Here is an 18,578-nt window from a genome sequence, read left to right as displayed (position 1 = left end):
GGGTAGGGGTTTAAAGTTTACCTCCTGTATTGTCCTTGGCTGGTGCCTTAGTTTGAGCGGGACCCCTGGGCCCAAATCTGCCTATCATATTGTTCTACTTGTAGATTTCTAGGACCCTCTGGATCCTTTTATAAAACTCTTAAAAGTAAATGGCAGTCTATATGAAAGCATTTAGAACATCGCCTAACTTGGCATGCAGTCAGTATTCAGTAAGTAATGATTAAATCTGACTCATATTTAAAGAGCAATTTAGAAAGTTGAATTTTGTAGCAAGGGGTAAAAAACCATAGTGCACCATGGTCTCTGTAGTTGGATCCTAACTCTATCCTATTGCTCTCAATAGTTTTTCAACGTCCATTGTAGGTTTGAAAGGGTGCACAGTAAACACTTTTGTTTTGGAAGCATAATATTACTTTCCTTTCTTGGTCTTCTGATTATCCTTGTCCTTTCTGCTTTAATGCCCACTTTTCATTTTCTGCCTAAATTTGTAGGGGGATTATGGGTGTTATTTGGGATGTTATAGTATATAGTTTGTGAGTGCAGTACTATACTACATCCATTGGGTGGCATACCTCATCAGCTTTTTATTGGCATTTTTCTATGGGTGTTTGTAGAATATAAGGCTTAGGCTGTAGAGGGAAAGTACAGTGCTTTGAAATTTTATGTGTAATTCTAATTTGTTGAGAGTAAAATTCTTTCAAGAGCTAAATGATACCCGATACTGCTAAATAGTGTATGTTATGTAAGATTAGTAAATAATTCCATCATTTCAGTCTGCACATACAGTACCATCCAAATTTGTTGAGGCACAGTAGCATTTCCAACTACTTAGGAAAACTAAGGCCCTAAGGTCTGCTGAGTCCGGGGATTGGAGGCAAGCCTGGATAATATACCAAAATGCTGTCTCGGTTTTTATTTTTTGTTGACAGGTTTTCATTTGGAAGCAGGAAATTGAGGTATTCACAGATTTAATAAAATATACAGTTTCTGATAAAAGAGTATTAATGAAATAATTGTTTAATCAAGAGTTACAAAGATTTCCTTCATTATAAAAACCTGAAATATAGTAAGAGTCTTTGAGGCATATAGCCCTGCTTATTAACTGCACAAAATAAATCCTAATCTGTCCAAGAGACTTTCAGAAGTCATACTGGGGCAAGTTAGAGGAGTCCTCCATGGAGGTAATTGGAAATGACTTCATGAGTCTTACACATCTAACAAGGGGAGGAAAAGAATCACAATACAAAAAGGAATAGATTCAGTGAGGATGTAAGCTGTCAGTCATAACCTTTTATGGGAAAACAGCTTGTTTCTGTTGAAGAAAGTGATTTCCTTCTGTCCACTCAGTCTGCATAAATTTGAGTGCTCTGTGAAAGGTCTTCTTTTAGGGTAATAATGGGGTCCAAGATGGTAGAATAGTAGGTGTTGTGTGTAAATACCTCCATCCGTGCAAGCTTCCTTCCAAATGGTACAAACTAATGTCTAAAATAGGCATAAGTGTATTGGCAAGGGAAAGAAGGAATGATTGTAGTTTATTTCTATATTTCAAATGAATTATACCAAAAGCTTATGCGTTTGTCTTTTAAAAGCATACTTAAAAGGTGTCTCTGTTGCCTGAGGAGATTGGTTTCTTCTGGGAGGAGCATGCCTCTGACTGTTTTCATCTCCCCCAGCTTTATATTGTAGAAGGTATATTTCGATAGAACCAAAAGGACTGGGTCTCAGTTCTCCCATTCAGCTTTATACTCACTCGGGTATAGCAAACTGACAAAACCAGGCCTACATTGCAGCAGCTCAAGATTGCTCATAGATCAGTCATTCATTTTGGATGGAGAAAATTCAAAAGGACTCCAATCCTTGTTCATAATGAGGAGATTTCTGGAAGAAATAGGCAATTTTCTCTATTCCACTTTTTTTTTTTTGTGGAAGTTGCCCAGCTTTGAGAAAGAGGCAGGCTTTAAGGTTGAACTCCATGGCTCTACCTAAAAGAACTGATTTTATCTGGAGCAAAGTAGCAAGAATTTCATGCCCGAGGACACTGTCTGAAATAAAATAGGTCATGATATATAATAATTAAGAAAGTGCTTATAATTCCATAATACAACATGCAAAAGTAAAATAGCCAAACAATCAGAAGTTTGGTAATGGAATCAGAGAAACACAATCTAGAAAAGTTTCTTGAGGTGGCAGTTAATTCTAGGTGTCAGCAAGGCTGTGCATAAACACTAATCAGCACCTACTAAGAAACTAACAGAATAGGACATAAGGTGAACTTGAAACCAGTAACCAAGCTGCTTTCATATCTAACAGCAAACAGGCAGCAACCCCATTGGTATAGATTTAATACTATGACCACCAAACACTGGCTGGCCAAATGATGCTCTTAACCAGTGACAGTTCCTAAGAAACCAGGTTTAAAGATAAAATCACACACATCCCTGAAAATTTGGAGTCTGTCTATTTATGTCTCTGCTCTCTTGCAGTTGACTAAAGAGGGGCAATCTAAGCAATTACTAAATGAATACGTTGCAGAAACAAACCCCTTAAATTTTGGTGCAGCCTCCAAGCCACAAACAAATGCAATATAAATGAGTAAAAACCTAACTGGAAGAGGGGCACTTAACCACAAACTCTGACCAATAAGTGATAAGTAGCCTATTACGGGCCAGGGGTGAGCCCTGGCTTGTCTGAGTTCAATTCCTGAAACACACATGATAGGAGGAGAGAACCAGCTCATACAAATTGTACTCTGACCTGCACATACATGCCATAGAACACTCATGTGTATATACACATAATAAAATAAAATAAAAGTATGCAGGCAGCAGCAATATAGACCCTCAGACAGGGATAATCAGTGTCCAGAATTTGTATATTTGGTAAGATGTTTAGGTGTCAAGAAAAATTATGATATATGCAAAGAAATATGAAAACATAAGCTATACATAGGAAGCAGAGATAAGCCATTGAAACTGTTCTTGAAGAGACCCGGGTGTTTAGTTTGGAGTCCTCCAAAGCAATCAATAATAATATTTTCAAAGCCCTAAAGGAAATTATGGATAAAGTATCAAGGGAGGTATGGAGACAGTGTTTCATCAAGTACAAATAGCAATAAAAGAACAGAAGCTATTTTTTTTGTTTTTTTTTAATTAATTTATTCTTGTTACATCTCAATGTTTATCCCATCCCTTGTATCCTCCCATTCCTCCCCCCCCCCCATTTTCCCATTATTCCCCTCCCCTATGACTGTTCCTGAGGGGGATTACCTCCCCCTATATATTCTCATAGGGTATCAAGTCTCTTCTTGGCTACTTGCTGTCCTTCCTCTGAGTGCCACCAGGTCTCCCCCTCCAGGGGACATGGTCAAATGTGAGGCACCAGAGTATGTGAGAAAGTCGTATCACACTCTCCACTCAACTGTGGAGAATATTCTGACCATTGGCTAGATCTGGGAAGGGGTTTAAAGTTTACCTCCTGTATTGTCCTTGGCTGGTGCCTTAGTTTGAGCGGGACCCCTGGGCCCAAATCTGCCTATCATAGTGTTCTACTTGTAGATTTCTAGGACCCTCTGGATCCTTTTATTTTGCTGTTCTCCCATGCGTCTCTCATTTAGAGTCCCAATAGGATGCCTTCCCCTCTGTCCCAGTTTCCTGGTAAGTGAAGGCTTTCGTGGGACATGCCCCTTGGGCTAGTATGCAGATATAAGTGAGTATATACCATTTGATTCTTTCTGCTTCTGGGTTAACTCACTCATTATGATCATTTCTAGCTCAATCCATTTATCCACAAATTTCGGGAATTCCTTGTTTTTAATAGCTGAGTAGTATTCCATAGTGTATATGTACCACAGTTTCTTTATCCACTCTTCTACTGATGGACACTTAGGCTGTTTCCATGTTCTGGCTATTATGAATAAGGCTGCTATGAACATGGTTGAGCAAATTTTCTTGTTGTGTGCTGGAGCATCTTCTGGGTATATTCCAAGGAGTGGAATAGCTGGGTCTTGAGGAAGCCCTATTCCCATTTTTCTGAGATAGCACCAGATAGATTTCCAAAGTGGCTGTACTAGTTTGCATTCCCACCAGCAATGAAGGAGTGTTCCTCTCTCCCCACATCCTCACCAGCATGTGGTGTCGCTTGAATTTTTGATCTTAGCCATTCTGATGGGTATAAGATGGAATCTCAGAGTTGTTTTGATTTGCATTTCCCTGATGACTAAGGAGGTTGAGCATTTCTTTAAGTGTTTCTCAGCCATTTGATACTCCTCTGTTGAGAATTCTCTGTTTAGTTCCAAGTCCCATTTCTCAATTGGGTTATTCGGTTTGGTGGTGTTTAATTTCTTGAGTTCTTTATATATTTTGGATATTACACCTTTGTCAGATGTAGGGTTGGTGAAGATTTTTTCCCAGTCTGTAGGCTGTCGCTTTGTTCTCTGGACAGTGTCTCCTGCCTTACAGAAGCTTCTCAGCCTCATGAGGTCCCATTTATTAATGGTTGACATTAAGGCCTGGGCCGTTGGTGTTCTGTTCAGGAAGTTGTCTCCTGTGCCAATATGTTCCAGGCTCTTTCCCACTTTTTCTTCTAAGTGGCTTAGTGTCTCTGGTTTTATGTTGAGGTCTTTAATCCACTTGGATTTGAGTTTTGTGCAAGGTGACAAATATGGGTCCAGTTTCATTTTTTTACACATAGACCTCCAGTTAGACCAGCACCATTTGTTGAAGATGCTATCCTTTTTCCATTGAATGGATTTGGCTTCTTTGTCAAAAATCAAGTGACCATATGTGTGTGGATTCATATCTGGGTCTTCGATTCGATTCCACTGATCAACCAGCCTGTTGCTGTGCCAGTACCATGCTGTTTTAATTACTATTGCTTTATAGTACAGTTTGAGATCAGGTATGGAGATTCCTCCGGAGCACCTTTTATTGTACAAGATTGTTTTAGATATTCTGGGTTTTTTGTTTCAGAAGCTATTTTTAAAATAACCAAATGGAAATTTTGTAAAAAGTACAAGAACAGGAATGAAAATATCTCTAAAAAGACTCAACAACACACATTAAGAATAAGAAGAATAAGGAATTACCAAAATGGAAGAATTCAATTATAGATTATTCAGTGAGGATACAGACAAAACTGGAAATCGAGAAAGCTGTACACCAACTGTACATACTATTTCATGAAAAAGTGACAGAGGAATTAGAAAGAGTATTTTTAAAATAATAGCCAAAGAGGTGCCAGATTTGATAAATGGCATTATCCTGGACACTTAAGTGCAATCAACTCAAAACAGATAGGCATCCAGTCACATCATAGTGAAAATACTGAAGCCAAAGGTAGAGAGAAAAATCTCTATAGCAGAGAGTAAAAGTGAATGGTCTTGTACCAGTAAATCTCATTAAGATTAACAGGTGATTTTGCATTTCAAAAATAATGGGGATCAGAAAGCAATGGGATGCTACTGTGACTTGGATATGGCAGCTTGTCCCCAGTAAAACTTAGGTTGACATTTAATTGCTAGTGTAACAGTATTCATCAGCCCACTAAGAGACGGTGGACCGTCTATGAAGGGCTCTGTCTTCTGGATGCTTCTACTTTCTACCATAAGTTAGGCTGCCGTGAGACTCTCTCCAGAAGCCAGCTAGAGCAGCACGTTGATTTTGACAGCATCCAGAACTGTTAAGCAAAACAATTCCCTCGTTCCTTATAAGGGGCCCAGTCTCTGGATTTCTATTATAACAACAGGAAATAGACCTTACAAAGATGAAATATGTAAAGTACTAGGAAAAAAAAAAGACTATCAACCCAAAACTACTTAATTCCAGTAAAATTATGTTCCAGAAGTTAAATGAGATAAAGTTATTCCCAAGTACACCAAAGCTGTAAGAATGTACTGCTAGTAGCTTGTTATATAAGAAATACTAAAAAAGAAAAGAAAAAAGAAATACTAAAGGGTGTGTTTTTTCAGGGCAAGGGCTGTTTTTCATTAATTTCTTAGGAATTTGGACAATAATCTGAATGCTGATCAAGACAATTGTGTAATGAACTATCAAACAATATAGTAAGACCCTTCATTCTATTGACCAATTTAAAGAAAATTATTTAAAACATTTATATGTAATTGCATATGTGTATAGAGTTTGTCCTTGGATTTATTATATATATGTGTGTGTATATATATATATATATATATATATATATATATATAAATACTTTTGACAATAACAAACACAAAAGAAGTGGCGGTAGCAAGGCTGTGCTGGAGTAACAGTTCAGAGAGGACCTCTGATGCAGTCAGAAGTGAAGACAGCAAAAATTAGAGACCAACACCATAAAGCAGTTGCACTTGCTCAATTTTCTTCTTGTAGTTTCCTCAATATAGTATTGCATAAAAATGATAGTGGTTGAAATAAGTCTGGGCTAGCAAGCTGGCTCAACAGGTAAAAGCACCTGACAGACACGAAGCTGAGCACCCTGAGTTTGCTCTCTGGACTCCTCATGATGAGCGGAGAGAGCCAACTCATACAGGCTGTCCTCTGACTTGCATACGTAAGCTTCAGCACAAGCATGTGTACATACACAGGGTTACATATGCAAAATAAGTACTTAGCTGTAAAAATAAGAGTTAAGATAATAATTTGTTAGATCTGTACATGTTCTTCTAGAAAATATTTACGTAACATAAAAAGGAATAATACAGGGGAAAAAATAAAGAAGGCATAACACAGATAGAAAGCAAAATCTAAATAGTCAATAGAAAGTCAACTGTATCAGTAACAACACAATGCATCGATGTTACACAGTTCAGTCAAAAGACAGGTGTAATCCCATTGGATTCCCTTTAAAAGTCTAGATGTGCCAGCTACAGGAGACACTTTAGATTCAAATCTGCAAATGTGTCAAAAACAAAGGACAGAAAATGGCATACCAGATAAACAGCAAATTAAGGGAGATATTGAGTTATTTTAACATCAGATGAAATATGCTTTAATGCCAAATGTGGTGGTGTACACCTGTAATCCTAGCACTCAGGAGCATGAGGCAGGAGGGTCACTGTGACTTTGTAGCCTGGGCTACAAATACAGACCAAGACTGTGTAAAATTATGTGCTTTAAAACAAGAAATATTCTAGATATTAAAAAATTTCATAATAAATAGTCCATTGGGAAGGCATAATAAGGAAATCAGCATGCATAAGCAAATAGGAGGAAGGGGATGATTAACGTGGAAATGAAACAGAGACTGTCAAAACAGTAGAGAAACATCAGCAAGATGGAAATTTACAATTTTTAAAGAACAACAAAATTTAAGAAAAAAACATTTTATTTATGATAACATCAAAATATCTAGAAAAAATGTAACAGAAGTAGCACAAACAGTATCTGTATACTAGAAAATAACAAAATTCTGTTGAATTAAAGACCACCTAAATGAATAGAAAGGCATCTGTCATTTCTGTTATCAAAGAGATTGTTCCTTTAAAATAAAATCTAAGTAGTCTCTTCAACTGGCCTACAGATGCAGTATAAGCTCTTGCAAAACAGCGGGTGTCTGTTGCAATATCAATAGACTCATTCTAAAATTCATGTGGAAATGCTAGGAATAAATATAGAATTAGTCCAACAGCCTTGAAAAAGAAGAAAGTTAGAGTCTCCCTAACCTTTACTAATCTCCAGTAGTCAAGACAGTGTGATAGTGGCATAAGGTTAGACAGATTTCAATGGAAAAGAAAGTAAAAACATACCTTTAACTTTATGGTTGGTAGACTTGAATGCAACAAAATGAAGGTTAATCTCTACCCCAAACTGTACACATTTCACTCAAAATGCCTGTCAGATCTAAGTGTAATAGCTAAATCTGTAAAACTTTTCAAAAAAAGCAGGAGTAAGCTTTTTAAACTGTGGCCTAGGCTATAGTTTCTTGGCTATAACCCTAACCCAAAACGAAAGGAACAATGAAAAGTGGTTCAATTGATAAAGGTGGATCAGTGATTAAGAGCACTAGCTGCTCTTCAAAAAAAAAACAAAAAAAACCAAAACAAAACCCCAGGGTCCCACCAAAGTTCCCAGCACCCACAACCACTTGGAACTCCAGTTCCAGCATATCTGATACCCTCCTCTGGCCTTTGCAGGTCCTAGGCACACACTGCAGTGCATGTGAATACATACATGTAGGCAAATACTCATACAGGACTGGAAATTAAAAGAAAAACAGATCTTCAAAGCCAGAATCATCTGCAGAGCGCCTTGTCATTAAGGCGATGGGAGGCAGAAGCAGAAGAATTGTGGGTTCAAGGCTAGCTTGAGTTGTACTGAAACGCTGTCTCCAAAAATAATAGCCGCAGCAAACAACAACAAAGTAAAACTGGCTGCCCATAGAATTGGGAAAACCACTTTAGAAAAATTGTGTGTCATAAAGAGCAGGAATCCAGACTATAGAAAACCTATCACAACTCACTAATAAAACAGCTTAGTGGGCCCAAGAACATACACAGATGAATAATAAGCACATGAAAGGAAGCTTGGTATCAGTAACTATCAAGGCAACGCAAATCAAAACCAAATGAGCTGTTACTTCACAGCCATTAAGATGCCTATCTTCAAAAAGGTAGATAAAAGGTGTTGGCTGTGATATGGCATAAATGGAACCGTTGTATATTGACATAAATGCAAAATACCACATTTGCTTCAGAGGAAGTGTCTGGAAGTGCTACAGATTCTTCAAATATGTACGTCCCAGTACTTCCACTTCAAAATATATATCCTAGAGAAGTGAAACTGTGTATTCATCTAGAAACCATACATGTGTTCATAGCAGCATTGTTCACTGTAGATGAAGGATAGAAGCAGGCTAAATTCCCATCAGCAGGGGACATAATACAAAATAAATAATATCCTCTTCAATGTTTTTCTTCCATGTCCTTTCTTTTCTTTTTTTTTTTCTTTTTTCTTTTTCTTTCTTTCTTTCTTTCTTTCTTTTTTTTTTTTTTTTTTTTGAGACAGGGTTTCTTTGTGTAGCTTGGCTGTCCTGGAACTCCCTCTGTGGAGCAGGTTGGCCTCAAACTCAGGATTAAAGGCATGTTCCATGTGCCACTGCTGCTACCACCACCCGCTCCCCCTCCCCGCCCCAGCTGTTCCATCACTGATTTCTTTCTGAATATGTTTGTTGTTTATATAGAGAAAAGTTGTTGTTGTTGTTTTTGGTGGTGGTGTGTGTGTGTTTCTGTGTTTCTGTGTGTGTATATGAAGTTTGTTTCCTTCTCACATGCTAAATGTATTTATCAGATGTAGTTGTGTGGTTGGATGTTTAATATGGATTTTGAAACCTTAAATTCTCCAGGAATTTTCTCATGAAGGAATGTTGGCTTTTGTCAAAGTTCTTTTCTGTGTTTGCTGAGATGGTCTTGTTTTCTTTACTGATGTGCCCCCCCCCACCCCGTAGGTCAGCCACACTCCAGAGTAGGCCCACTCTCAAGACTAGTCTGGAACACAAACTGGATTTGATGGTAGGGAGAAAAAGGGAAGAAGAAGAAGAAAACTCAAAATTAGGTAGCTAAGGAGGAAAGAGTGGTTAAAGTAGATTGAGAAGGAGTAGGGAGAGGGGGTGAATATGATTAAAGTACATTTTATATGATATCCTGAAAGAAAGAATAAAATACTCAAAATGAAAAAGCCATACAATGGAATAATGCTGCTCAGCCATATAAAGTACTTAAAATAGTAAACTTTTGGTTACTATAATGAGTTGCCCTAGACTGTGTAACCCTATGTAAAATCAGATTGATTTAATTTAGTTCTGGACCTTTTAAATGTGAGGAGCACATCACTAGCTTTGGAAAAGGAAGGCCTTCAAGCTGGCAGAGTGCTGAGATGGTGCCAGGCATCACATGGTAAGAGACAGGGAGCACACGTCTGTGTCTGTGTCCGTGTCCATAATCTCCACATTATCTGTCTCTACCTGTCTCTTTCCCTCTGCACTGTCCACCTCTTTTCTCTCTTTCTCTCTCCCACGAGTTTCTGTTTCTCCTCCTTCTGATGACCCTCACCAGTATTTAATCAGTGGGACTTTTCTCGAATGGCTTTATCTAACCTTAATCACCTCCCAAAGACCCTACCTCCAAGCATACTCAAATTAAATTTCCATATTGTATATCAAATTGTAGGGATTCGGTCTTTACATGTAAACTTTTGGTGTGCGTATACAAATCATGTCAGCACCAGAGCAGCAGTAATAAACTGAAATGTGCTGCAACATGGCTAAACATTTGAAGCATGCCAAATAAAAGATACCAGTTATGAAGCACCAGGCTTGTTGTCCTAGCTGCTCCAAACTTGGAAGCAGAAAATTGCTGTCGATGGCCATGTGCACTCTAAACGCACAAGTGTACAGCGCTTTTCAAGAGGCCATCACGAATGAGTGCGTATACACTGTACAGGAGCCAGAATTTTCATTTTTATTCTTGCCTATCATGGTGTCTTGAACACAGTCGAAACCATGAGCATGAACGTGCAAAAAGCTGCGACATTCTAGTCTCTCGTGTCTCCTGCGTGTTTGTGAAGTACTCAATAGTCAAAAAGAGAAAGCTGCTTTGGGGAGCGGTTTGAAGTAGCAGAAGGGTGAAGTATACAGTTTTGTCAAAGCATGTAAAATACGTAGAGGATAATTTAAAATATAAAGTAACAGCAGATAATGTGACAAAAAGAAAAAAATGAGAAGAAAGTAAGTTGTTGGGGAATTCCTAGCATATAAAACATACAATTAATCTTTACCAAAGGACTGGATGTAGGTCCAATATGAGGATCGATTTATAGAGAGAAACACGGGTTCTTGAGAAATACGGACCACATCAAAGAAATCCATTTATTTTTCTCTCATTTACATGCTAGTTCTATTTTTATTGTTGTTGTTTTGAGACAGAGTTTCTCTGGGTATCCTAGAACTCACTCCGTCGACCAGGCTGGCCTCAAACTCACAGAGATCTGCCTGACTCTGCCTCCCGAGTGCTGGGATTAAAGGCGTGTGCCACCATTGCCTGGCATGATAGCTCTAATTTGATTGCCACGTACATAAAAGTTTTGTTCATCTTCACCCACCACAATTAAGCACTGTCTGTCAAGGAGGTGCCAGTTCCGTACTCAAGTAGGATGTGCACATATGCGTATACACACAGCTCCCATAGATGCTAATCCATGGTACAAAGGAATGTTAAAATCATTACAAGAGGGCATGAGGAGATAAGTCAGTTGATAGAGTGCTTACTACCCAAGCATAGAGAGCCAAGATCCATCCACAGCATCCACCACATAGGAAGCCAGATTCAGAGGTGGGTGCTTATAATCTCATCACTGGGGAAACAGAAACAGAGAAAGAATCCCTAAGGCCCCGCTCTCTAGCAAACTTTGCCTAATTGTGAGCCCCAGGCCCCAGTGAGAGACACTGTCTCAAAAAGCAAGGTGAGTGACTCTTAAGGAATTACACACAGAATGCGGACAGCTGGCCTCTGCATACACATGCATTAATGTGTGTGTGTGTGTGTGTCCATACATGCATGAATGTGTGAGCACACAGTGTTACAAACATTCAGCAGTAGCACTTGAGCTAGAATTAGATGTGAAATGTTAGAAAAGAGACGGCCATTGTGGTCCAATGGAGCACAATAAGAAATCACCCAGAAATTCAGTTTGTCCAGTGTTTGTGACGGAAGTAATGGAAGAAAAAGTTAGGACCAAATTACATAACCCCGCTCTGCCACTTGGCATCTGCAGACAGTCAGTTATGATCCCTTCCTGACCATCCTTTCAAAGCAGTTAATTGAGAGAATTAGATAAGGCTCAGCAGACTGTCTAACACATAGATGCCTTGTGTTTGGCCAGGGGAAGGCTTGATTGACCAGCTGAGACATTTAAACTTTTATGTTATTGGACGCAACACATAAAAATTTAGCAACAGGAATTGCATAAGCTGAAGCAGTGCTTCGGGAGATTAACTTCCTGCATGCGCTGGAGGGAAAACAGATCACAGGAAGCCATTGCAATAATCCAGAAAGGTAACAAGAGTCTCAGCTAGCGTGTTGGTAGTGTCAGCCACCATATAAAACTGTAGAAAGACCGCCAACAGTCTGTTGTTGTTGATACCAATAGAAACCGGAGTGAAGAAACATGTTTAAAGGAAAAGATGAACAGTCAGCTTTATACACACTGAGTTAGCGATACCATTGGGACGGCCAGGAAGAAGCATGTGCTATGCAGTTGTAAATTCAGGATTGGGGCATTAGGACTTCGAAGAATGCCAGAGGGTTTGCCCTCCTGCAGCTTGGAGCCAACATGTTGTCTGAGATTACTCAAAGGAAAGAGCGTAGTCAAGGGTGGAAATAGTTATGAACAGAGCTCTTAGAGTTGGGGGAATGAAGGCCAGGCAGACAACACAAGTTTCAGAAACTTGTTTTGTCTTTGTTCTTTAAAGAAAGGCAGCTGCACTCTGTAGCCCTCCCTGGGGGGCCTGTAGCCCAGGCTGGCTTCAAAGTGGCATCAGCCTTCCTACCTCAAGCTTCTCAAGTGCTGAGATGACAGGCATGCAGTGCTTTGTCCGGCTTTTCTTTCCGTGTAGTATGCAGACCTTCCCCGCACTCCTGCCAAAGGGATGTGCCACTGTCCTCCGCAGCACCAGAGCTAAACAGATCAAATGTAGTGCCCCTTATACAAGCTTAAGGATGGATATGTATGTTCTCTCATGTCCTCAGAATCTTTCTTCTCCTTCCTAAAGGATTAACACAAGGTCTGTTGAGATGGCAGGCCAGTGTGGGTTCTGAACAACTCATAGAGCATTATAAGAAGTTAAGCCTGAGATGTCTCATAGTTGTTCTCAGGAACCACAGAGATACGGGCAGCCTTGAGGTCCTCTGAGAAGGCTAATTACATGCCTGATTCCTTCTCACCAAAAAAAAAAAAAAAAAAAAAAAAAGTTCAACAGCTGATTGTTTTTACCTTGGAATATCTTGATCACCTGGAGAGAGGGCAGATTGCAAGAATGAAAATAGCATTCCACTCCTTCTGCCTGCCTAAAATCGCCTAAGGCTTTCTGACACCAGCTCTTTTGAAAGATTCTTCACCCGTTCTAGCAGCTGTCGGTGGAAGGTGATTTGAGACCATCCTCTTGGACTTCTCTGAAGAGCACAGGGAGCGCCAGTTTGAGTCTGACCAAGTGAAGTTGTTAGTCATAATGGGGAAATGACTTGAGTTGAATGGTTTACTTTCTGTGTTTCTAACTAGGGCCTTGTGCTTTAATTAACTTTTACAAGGGAGTAATGGGCAATAGCCACAATCCACTTGGCTGGCAAGGAATTGTATGGAGTTGCAATATAAAAATAAAAATATGCTAAGTCTTTGATACTGGAGGGTTTGTGATACTTTAAAATTAATGAGCTGGCTTTATTCTCTGCATACACTGCTAGGCTTTTTTATGACCTTTTATTCCATTCTGTGTTAAAAGAGTGTGTATGTGTGCATGTGCGTGTGCATGTGTATGTATTTAGTTTTTTGTTTGTTTGTTTGTTTTTTTCTCTATTTGCTTTTAGGAAGCTTTACATTTAGACTGGCTTAAAATTCATCTTTAAAACTTTCTCCCAAGGTCAGCCTACTCCTGTTTTATTCTTATGCTGACCCTTAAAACTCATCAATTTTCTTTCTCCCCTAACACCAGTGGCCAACTCATCCAGTTGCATGAGTGAAGGGGTTGAGGCTTACGGGGGCCGGGCTGTTGCACTACCTTGTTAGTGTAACAAAATACGTTAGACCAGGTGACTTTTACAAGGAAAAATGTTTGTTCAGCTCACAGGTGTAGAGACTGAAGGGCACGGTGTGGCAGTGCTATCATCTTGGCTCTGGTGAAGGCCTTATGATGGGTGGGATTGCAATGTTAAGGCTTGGGTGTAAGAGAGAGAGAGCCATTACATCTTTTATAGTATCTGGTTTTCCTGAGAACTAACTCAGGGTCCCGTGAGTGCTGCCTTAGTCCCTCCTGAGGATAACAGCCCTAGTAAGCTAACAACCTTCCACAAGGGTCCTCATCTTAAGAGTTCCACATTACCTGTTAACATCCACACACTAGGGACAGTGCCCAACACACTCTTAGGGAAGAAAGTGTATGTCAGCCATGGCGGCAGTAGTCCTAACCTGAAAAGACTATGTGCCTCGAGGAGAGGCTTTGTAGACTAAAAATAGTCTTTCCCTGTACTGTGACAGCTTACAATTTGATCTCTTCTTTTTACAGTAAGTACAAATTGATCCTGGGTGAGGAGCCCGCGGAAAAACGAAGGAGGTTCCAAAATGAGATGACACCATCTCCTATAGATTATTCCATGTCCAGTCCTTACAGGAGGGGAGAAGCAGCTGCCGCCTACCCAGAAGGAGAAAACAGCCATGATAAATCCAGCTCTGAGAGGAGCACCCCACCACACCTCTTACCAGAATACCCAGAAGCAAACAAGAATACAGGGCAGAACAGGGAAGCGCCAGCACTTTGTCCAGGGTCCCAGGACCAAAGCCAGGGCTCCCTGCTTACTGAAGAATTAGAAGATCAGATGCCCAAATTGGTAGCAGAAGAATCTAACAGAAGCAGCGAGGACATGAACAAAGAAGTGCATAGAGGGCCTTTTGTAGCTGTTGTGGGTGTTGCCAAGGGAGTTGCAGATTCAGGAGCTCCCATCCAGCTAATCCCCTTTAACAGGGAGGAGTTTGTAGGCAGAAGAAGGGCAGCGGAATCCTGGAACCCAAATCCAAATGCAGCTGCAGCAGCCACTGCAGGGAAAGGCAAAGGCTGCCAGGAGAGTGGAAGTCGTAGCATGCCAAAGATAAAGAACCAGAAGGAGTTGGAAGAATTGAAGAAAACAACGGAAAAATTGGAACGTGTTTTGGCTGAAAGGAATTTGTTCCAGCAAAAGGTTTGGGCTACACACCTTACTACTAGGGATAAGAAGAGGTCGTTGTAACCAAGAGACTAGGGCAGTGGTTCTCAACCTTCCTAATGCTGTGACCCTTTAATACTGTTCCTTTAATACAGTTCCCATTAATACAGTTTGATGGTTAGTAACCCCCCCCAACCATAAAATGGTTTTCTTTGCTACCTCAACTGTAATTTTGCTAGTGTTATGAATCGTAACGTAAATATCTGTGTTTTCCAATGGTCGTAGGCCACGCGGGAAAACAGTCATTTGCCTCCCCAATGGGTCACAAGCCACAGGTGGAGAGCCATTTAACTAGGGTGTTAATAATTTGGTGATTTCTTTCGCATTCTAAGGCTTTTAAACAAAATCCGTCATTAAACCAGACTGAGGTATGTCTCAGATTGAGTGGGCCCCAATGAGCTTTCCCTCTATGTTTTAGGTTTGGCAAGAGATTTGCATAGGTACCATAGAGTATTAGAAATAATAAAATCACAGGTAGATTTAGTAGGAAGAGTTTGGGGGTACTTTAGCTGTTGTTGGTTATACACTGGCTCATCGAGTTTCCCTTTCTTGTACCTGCAGGTAGAGGAGCTAGAACAGGAGAGAAATCATTGGCATTCTGAATTTAAGAAAGCTCAACATGAATTGGTGACCTACAGTACCCAGGAGACAGAAGGCTTATACTGGAGCAAGAAGCACATGGGTTATCGCCAAGCTGAATTCCAGATTCTGAAGGCCGAGCTAGAAAGAACCAAAGAAGAGAAGCAAGAGCTAAAAGAGAAACTGAAAGAGACAGAGACACACTTGGAAGTGCTGCAGAAGGCCCAGGACTCCTGCCGGAACGCAGAGGGAGATGACCTAGAAAGGTTAATTACTAGGGTTTAGTTATCAGCTTGTGAGTACTAATGGGAATTATCCGCTAAGACCCCCAGTTCCTGGGAGGAAGTCTTAATTCATAGACCACCACGGATTGAGTAATTATCTCGTAAAAAAGCCGCAGCCAGTCTCCCTGTGTTTGATGGCATGGTGCTTTCAGCCTTCCTTCTACCTAATGGAGCCCTAATTGTTAAGAAATGTAGGCCCATTTTGAAGGGACTTCAGTGTATTCTGTTGGCTAATGACTTCATGTCATTTCTTCTCCTCCTGCCCCCCTCACTCCATCATACAGGGCTTTGGCAAAGCTTACGCGGCTACGTATCCACGTCAGCTATCTCCTTACTTCTGTCCTCCCTCACTTGGAGCTTCGTGAGATCGGGTTTGACTCAGAACAAGTGGATGGGATCCTCTACACAGTGCTGGAGGCAAATCACATCCCGGATTGAGCACCAGACTATACATATCCTCTCCTAGCTTTCTGTTCTGTTTTCTGCCTGTGTCTCTTCTTTCTTCCCAGCTCCCCTCCTACCCCTCCCCTAGCCTCATTCTTTCTCTTTCACCTTTATGCCTTATATGGAGAATCTTTGAATAAGTCCTGGCTCTTCATCAATGTGATCCTCATTCATTGTGGGTATGAAGAAAGAGGCCCATAAAGTAGCCTTTTGAGAGTCCAGGAACAGAAAAGCAATAGTCACCGCTTTCGGTGACCTGGAAGTTCTAATTTTCATGATCTAGAGACTTGGCCTAGTTCATATTCTGATGATGGTTTATATTTGTTTAGGTTAAATCAATCAGCAAGTGTTGGGTCCAATGTACTTGGTGGGATAAATGAAAGTTTCAGCCCTGACAAGGGTCTTACAATCTAGTTGGAAGCATAAGCCACACCAAGTCAACTAAGTATACAAAGAAGGGTATGGTGTGTGTGAGCAGTATAAACATGCCATGGAAAGCAGAGGAGAGCAACGGAAAGGCTAGCATAAGTGGGACCTCAGTGCAGTGTTAAAGAGCGAGCAGGACAAGGCTCTTGCTGATGGTTGTCGCTTAGGTGGTAGGACTGTGCTTGATGGTTTTCCTCCTTCCTGTCTTCTTGCTCTGTTCAAATTTTCTCTAACATTCTTGTTACTCTTCTGACATTGGAAAATAAATTGTTTTGAAAGCTAACAAGTAGGCTTGAATTTGGGTGTCAAATGATACATTTATGAAAGTATGAAGTAAGTTTACATTTATAATTTATGTTGAGTTTAATATTACCTCTGGAGAGACAGCATAAACAAATGTAACAAAAATCCAGAATGTGAAAAATGTCTTTGCTAAGACTGATAGGTTAGTGTAAAAGGGACCTACCAACCATCTCACCAGTTCTCTATGGTATTTTTATTTTAATAACAGATATGTGAAAATAAATATAGAAAGGTCAAATTTTTAATTATGTGTCACCACGTTGTTAAATTTTAGGTAGCAGGGGAAATGTGTTAGAATAGAAAGATTTATTTGACAACCCTGTAATATGCCTAGATACTTTTTAGGCTATACAGAGTGAGAGAGAGACCTCAAAGTACAGAAATAGTACCTCTTATACTCATGTAAAGAAGGTGTTTTACAAAACCATTATGTTGTTATATTTATATAGTATATAATCTCCAAAGAGTTAAAGGTACCCCTAAAAGGTTGCTAAACAATGAACACTAGATATAGATATCAATGTATGTGTGTGCCTCAGCAATGAACACTAGGACGTTGAGGATAGGAATAATAAAAGGATTCACCAGCAGTAAGAGGATTCTCTAAACAGACAGAACACTGTGGATAGTCATTCTGTTTTCCTCCTAAGGATACTTTACCTCCTTGAAAGGAGGCCCATCATAGATGAATATTCCTGTGGGTCTGTGGAGAATACTGGGAGGCCATCGTCAGGCTTCACCATTAGAATGGTACTTAAACATAGCCCTGTACTACCACTCTACCTCACCCCAGCTCTAGCACACTGCATCATTAACTTTCATGTTAACCATTTGCAGCCGTATATCCAAGGCCTCAGTTATCTAAATGGGATTACTAACAAGGGAAGGATAACACATGCAGTTCTTTTCTGTCATACCTGCTTGTCACATAGGGACTGGGATGGGGGTGGGACTTTGCATAGATAAGAATAGGAAGAATGGGGGTCCAGGGGAGGAGGAATATCAGTGAATAGAAAGTTCAGCCTGTGGAGCTATTTGTTGGATGTGTAAGGGTTGAGGGAGGCAGATAACGGAGCTTTAAAGTGGAAGGAAGATGGAAAACTTAACTCATCTTTACTGATGCTTCCTGTCTGCACAAGCTCCCTAATCCATGTCCCTGTCAGCTGGTGGTTTTTAGTCCAAGCTGCTGCTTTCAGCATCCCTCCCCTGTGAAAGTCTGTCCACTCTGGGAACAGAGCTACCGCTTTGTGACCTAGTTACTGTGACACTGTACAGATGCTCACTTTAAAACTCAAACCTTTGACAAATGTCCCACAAGATGCCCCTGCCTACCTATCTTTTGTCTCAGCAGCCCTTCATCGGTTGCCACTTCTCTGGCTCACTTAGTTTTCTACTGGAAACATTGCAAGCTGTCAGCTAACCTCGGAGGCTGCCCTGGTACTCTGCCCTCTATTACATCCTTTACCCTTACTGCCCTGAAGGAATTCTCTAGTGCAGGCGACATACTTTGAAGGGTGGCCCATCCTAGATATTCCTGTGAGTCTTGAACTTGTGTTAAATACCACAGTGGAAAGATTGAAGAG

The 18,578-nt window shown here is 40.3% G+C and overlaps 1 protein-coding gene across 3 annotated transcripts in view; it reads left to right on the top strand.

The window, feature by feature from the left end:
* Positions 1 to 16,662, top strand: part of Morc4 (MORC family CW-type zinc finger 4) — a 56,817-nt gene extending 40,155 nt beyond the window's left edge. Inside the window, exons 15-17 of one of the 3 annotated variants that reach the window (XM_051141274.1) lie at positions 14,266 to 14,935; positions 15,521 to 15,804; positions 16,107 to 16,662. In XM_051141274.1, the coding sequence (XP_050997231.1) occupies positions 14,266 to 14,935; positions 15,521 to 15,804; positions 16,107 to 16,260 (1,108 nt within the window). In that variant the 3' untranslated portion in view covers positions 16,261 to 16,662. Of the gene's footprint in view, positions 1 to 14,265; positions 14,936 to 15,520 lie in introns of all 3 variants that reach the window. The other 2 variants (XM_051141276.1, XM_051141275.1) reach the window with 2 other exon arrangements.
* The last annotated feature ends 1,916 nt before the right edge of the window (positions 16,663 to 18,578 follow it).

The sequence above is a fragment of the Acomys russatus genome, chromosome X, assembly GCF_903995435.1.
Source record: "Acomys russatus chromosome X, mAcoRus1.1, whole genome shotgun sequence".
Taxonomy (NCBI): Eukaryota; Metazoa; Chordata; class Mammalia; order Rodentia; family Muridae; genus Acomys; species Acomys russatus.
Note: the sequence above shows the minus strand (reverse complement) of the source record. Positions and strands in the feature narration are given on the sequence as shown.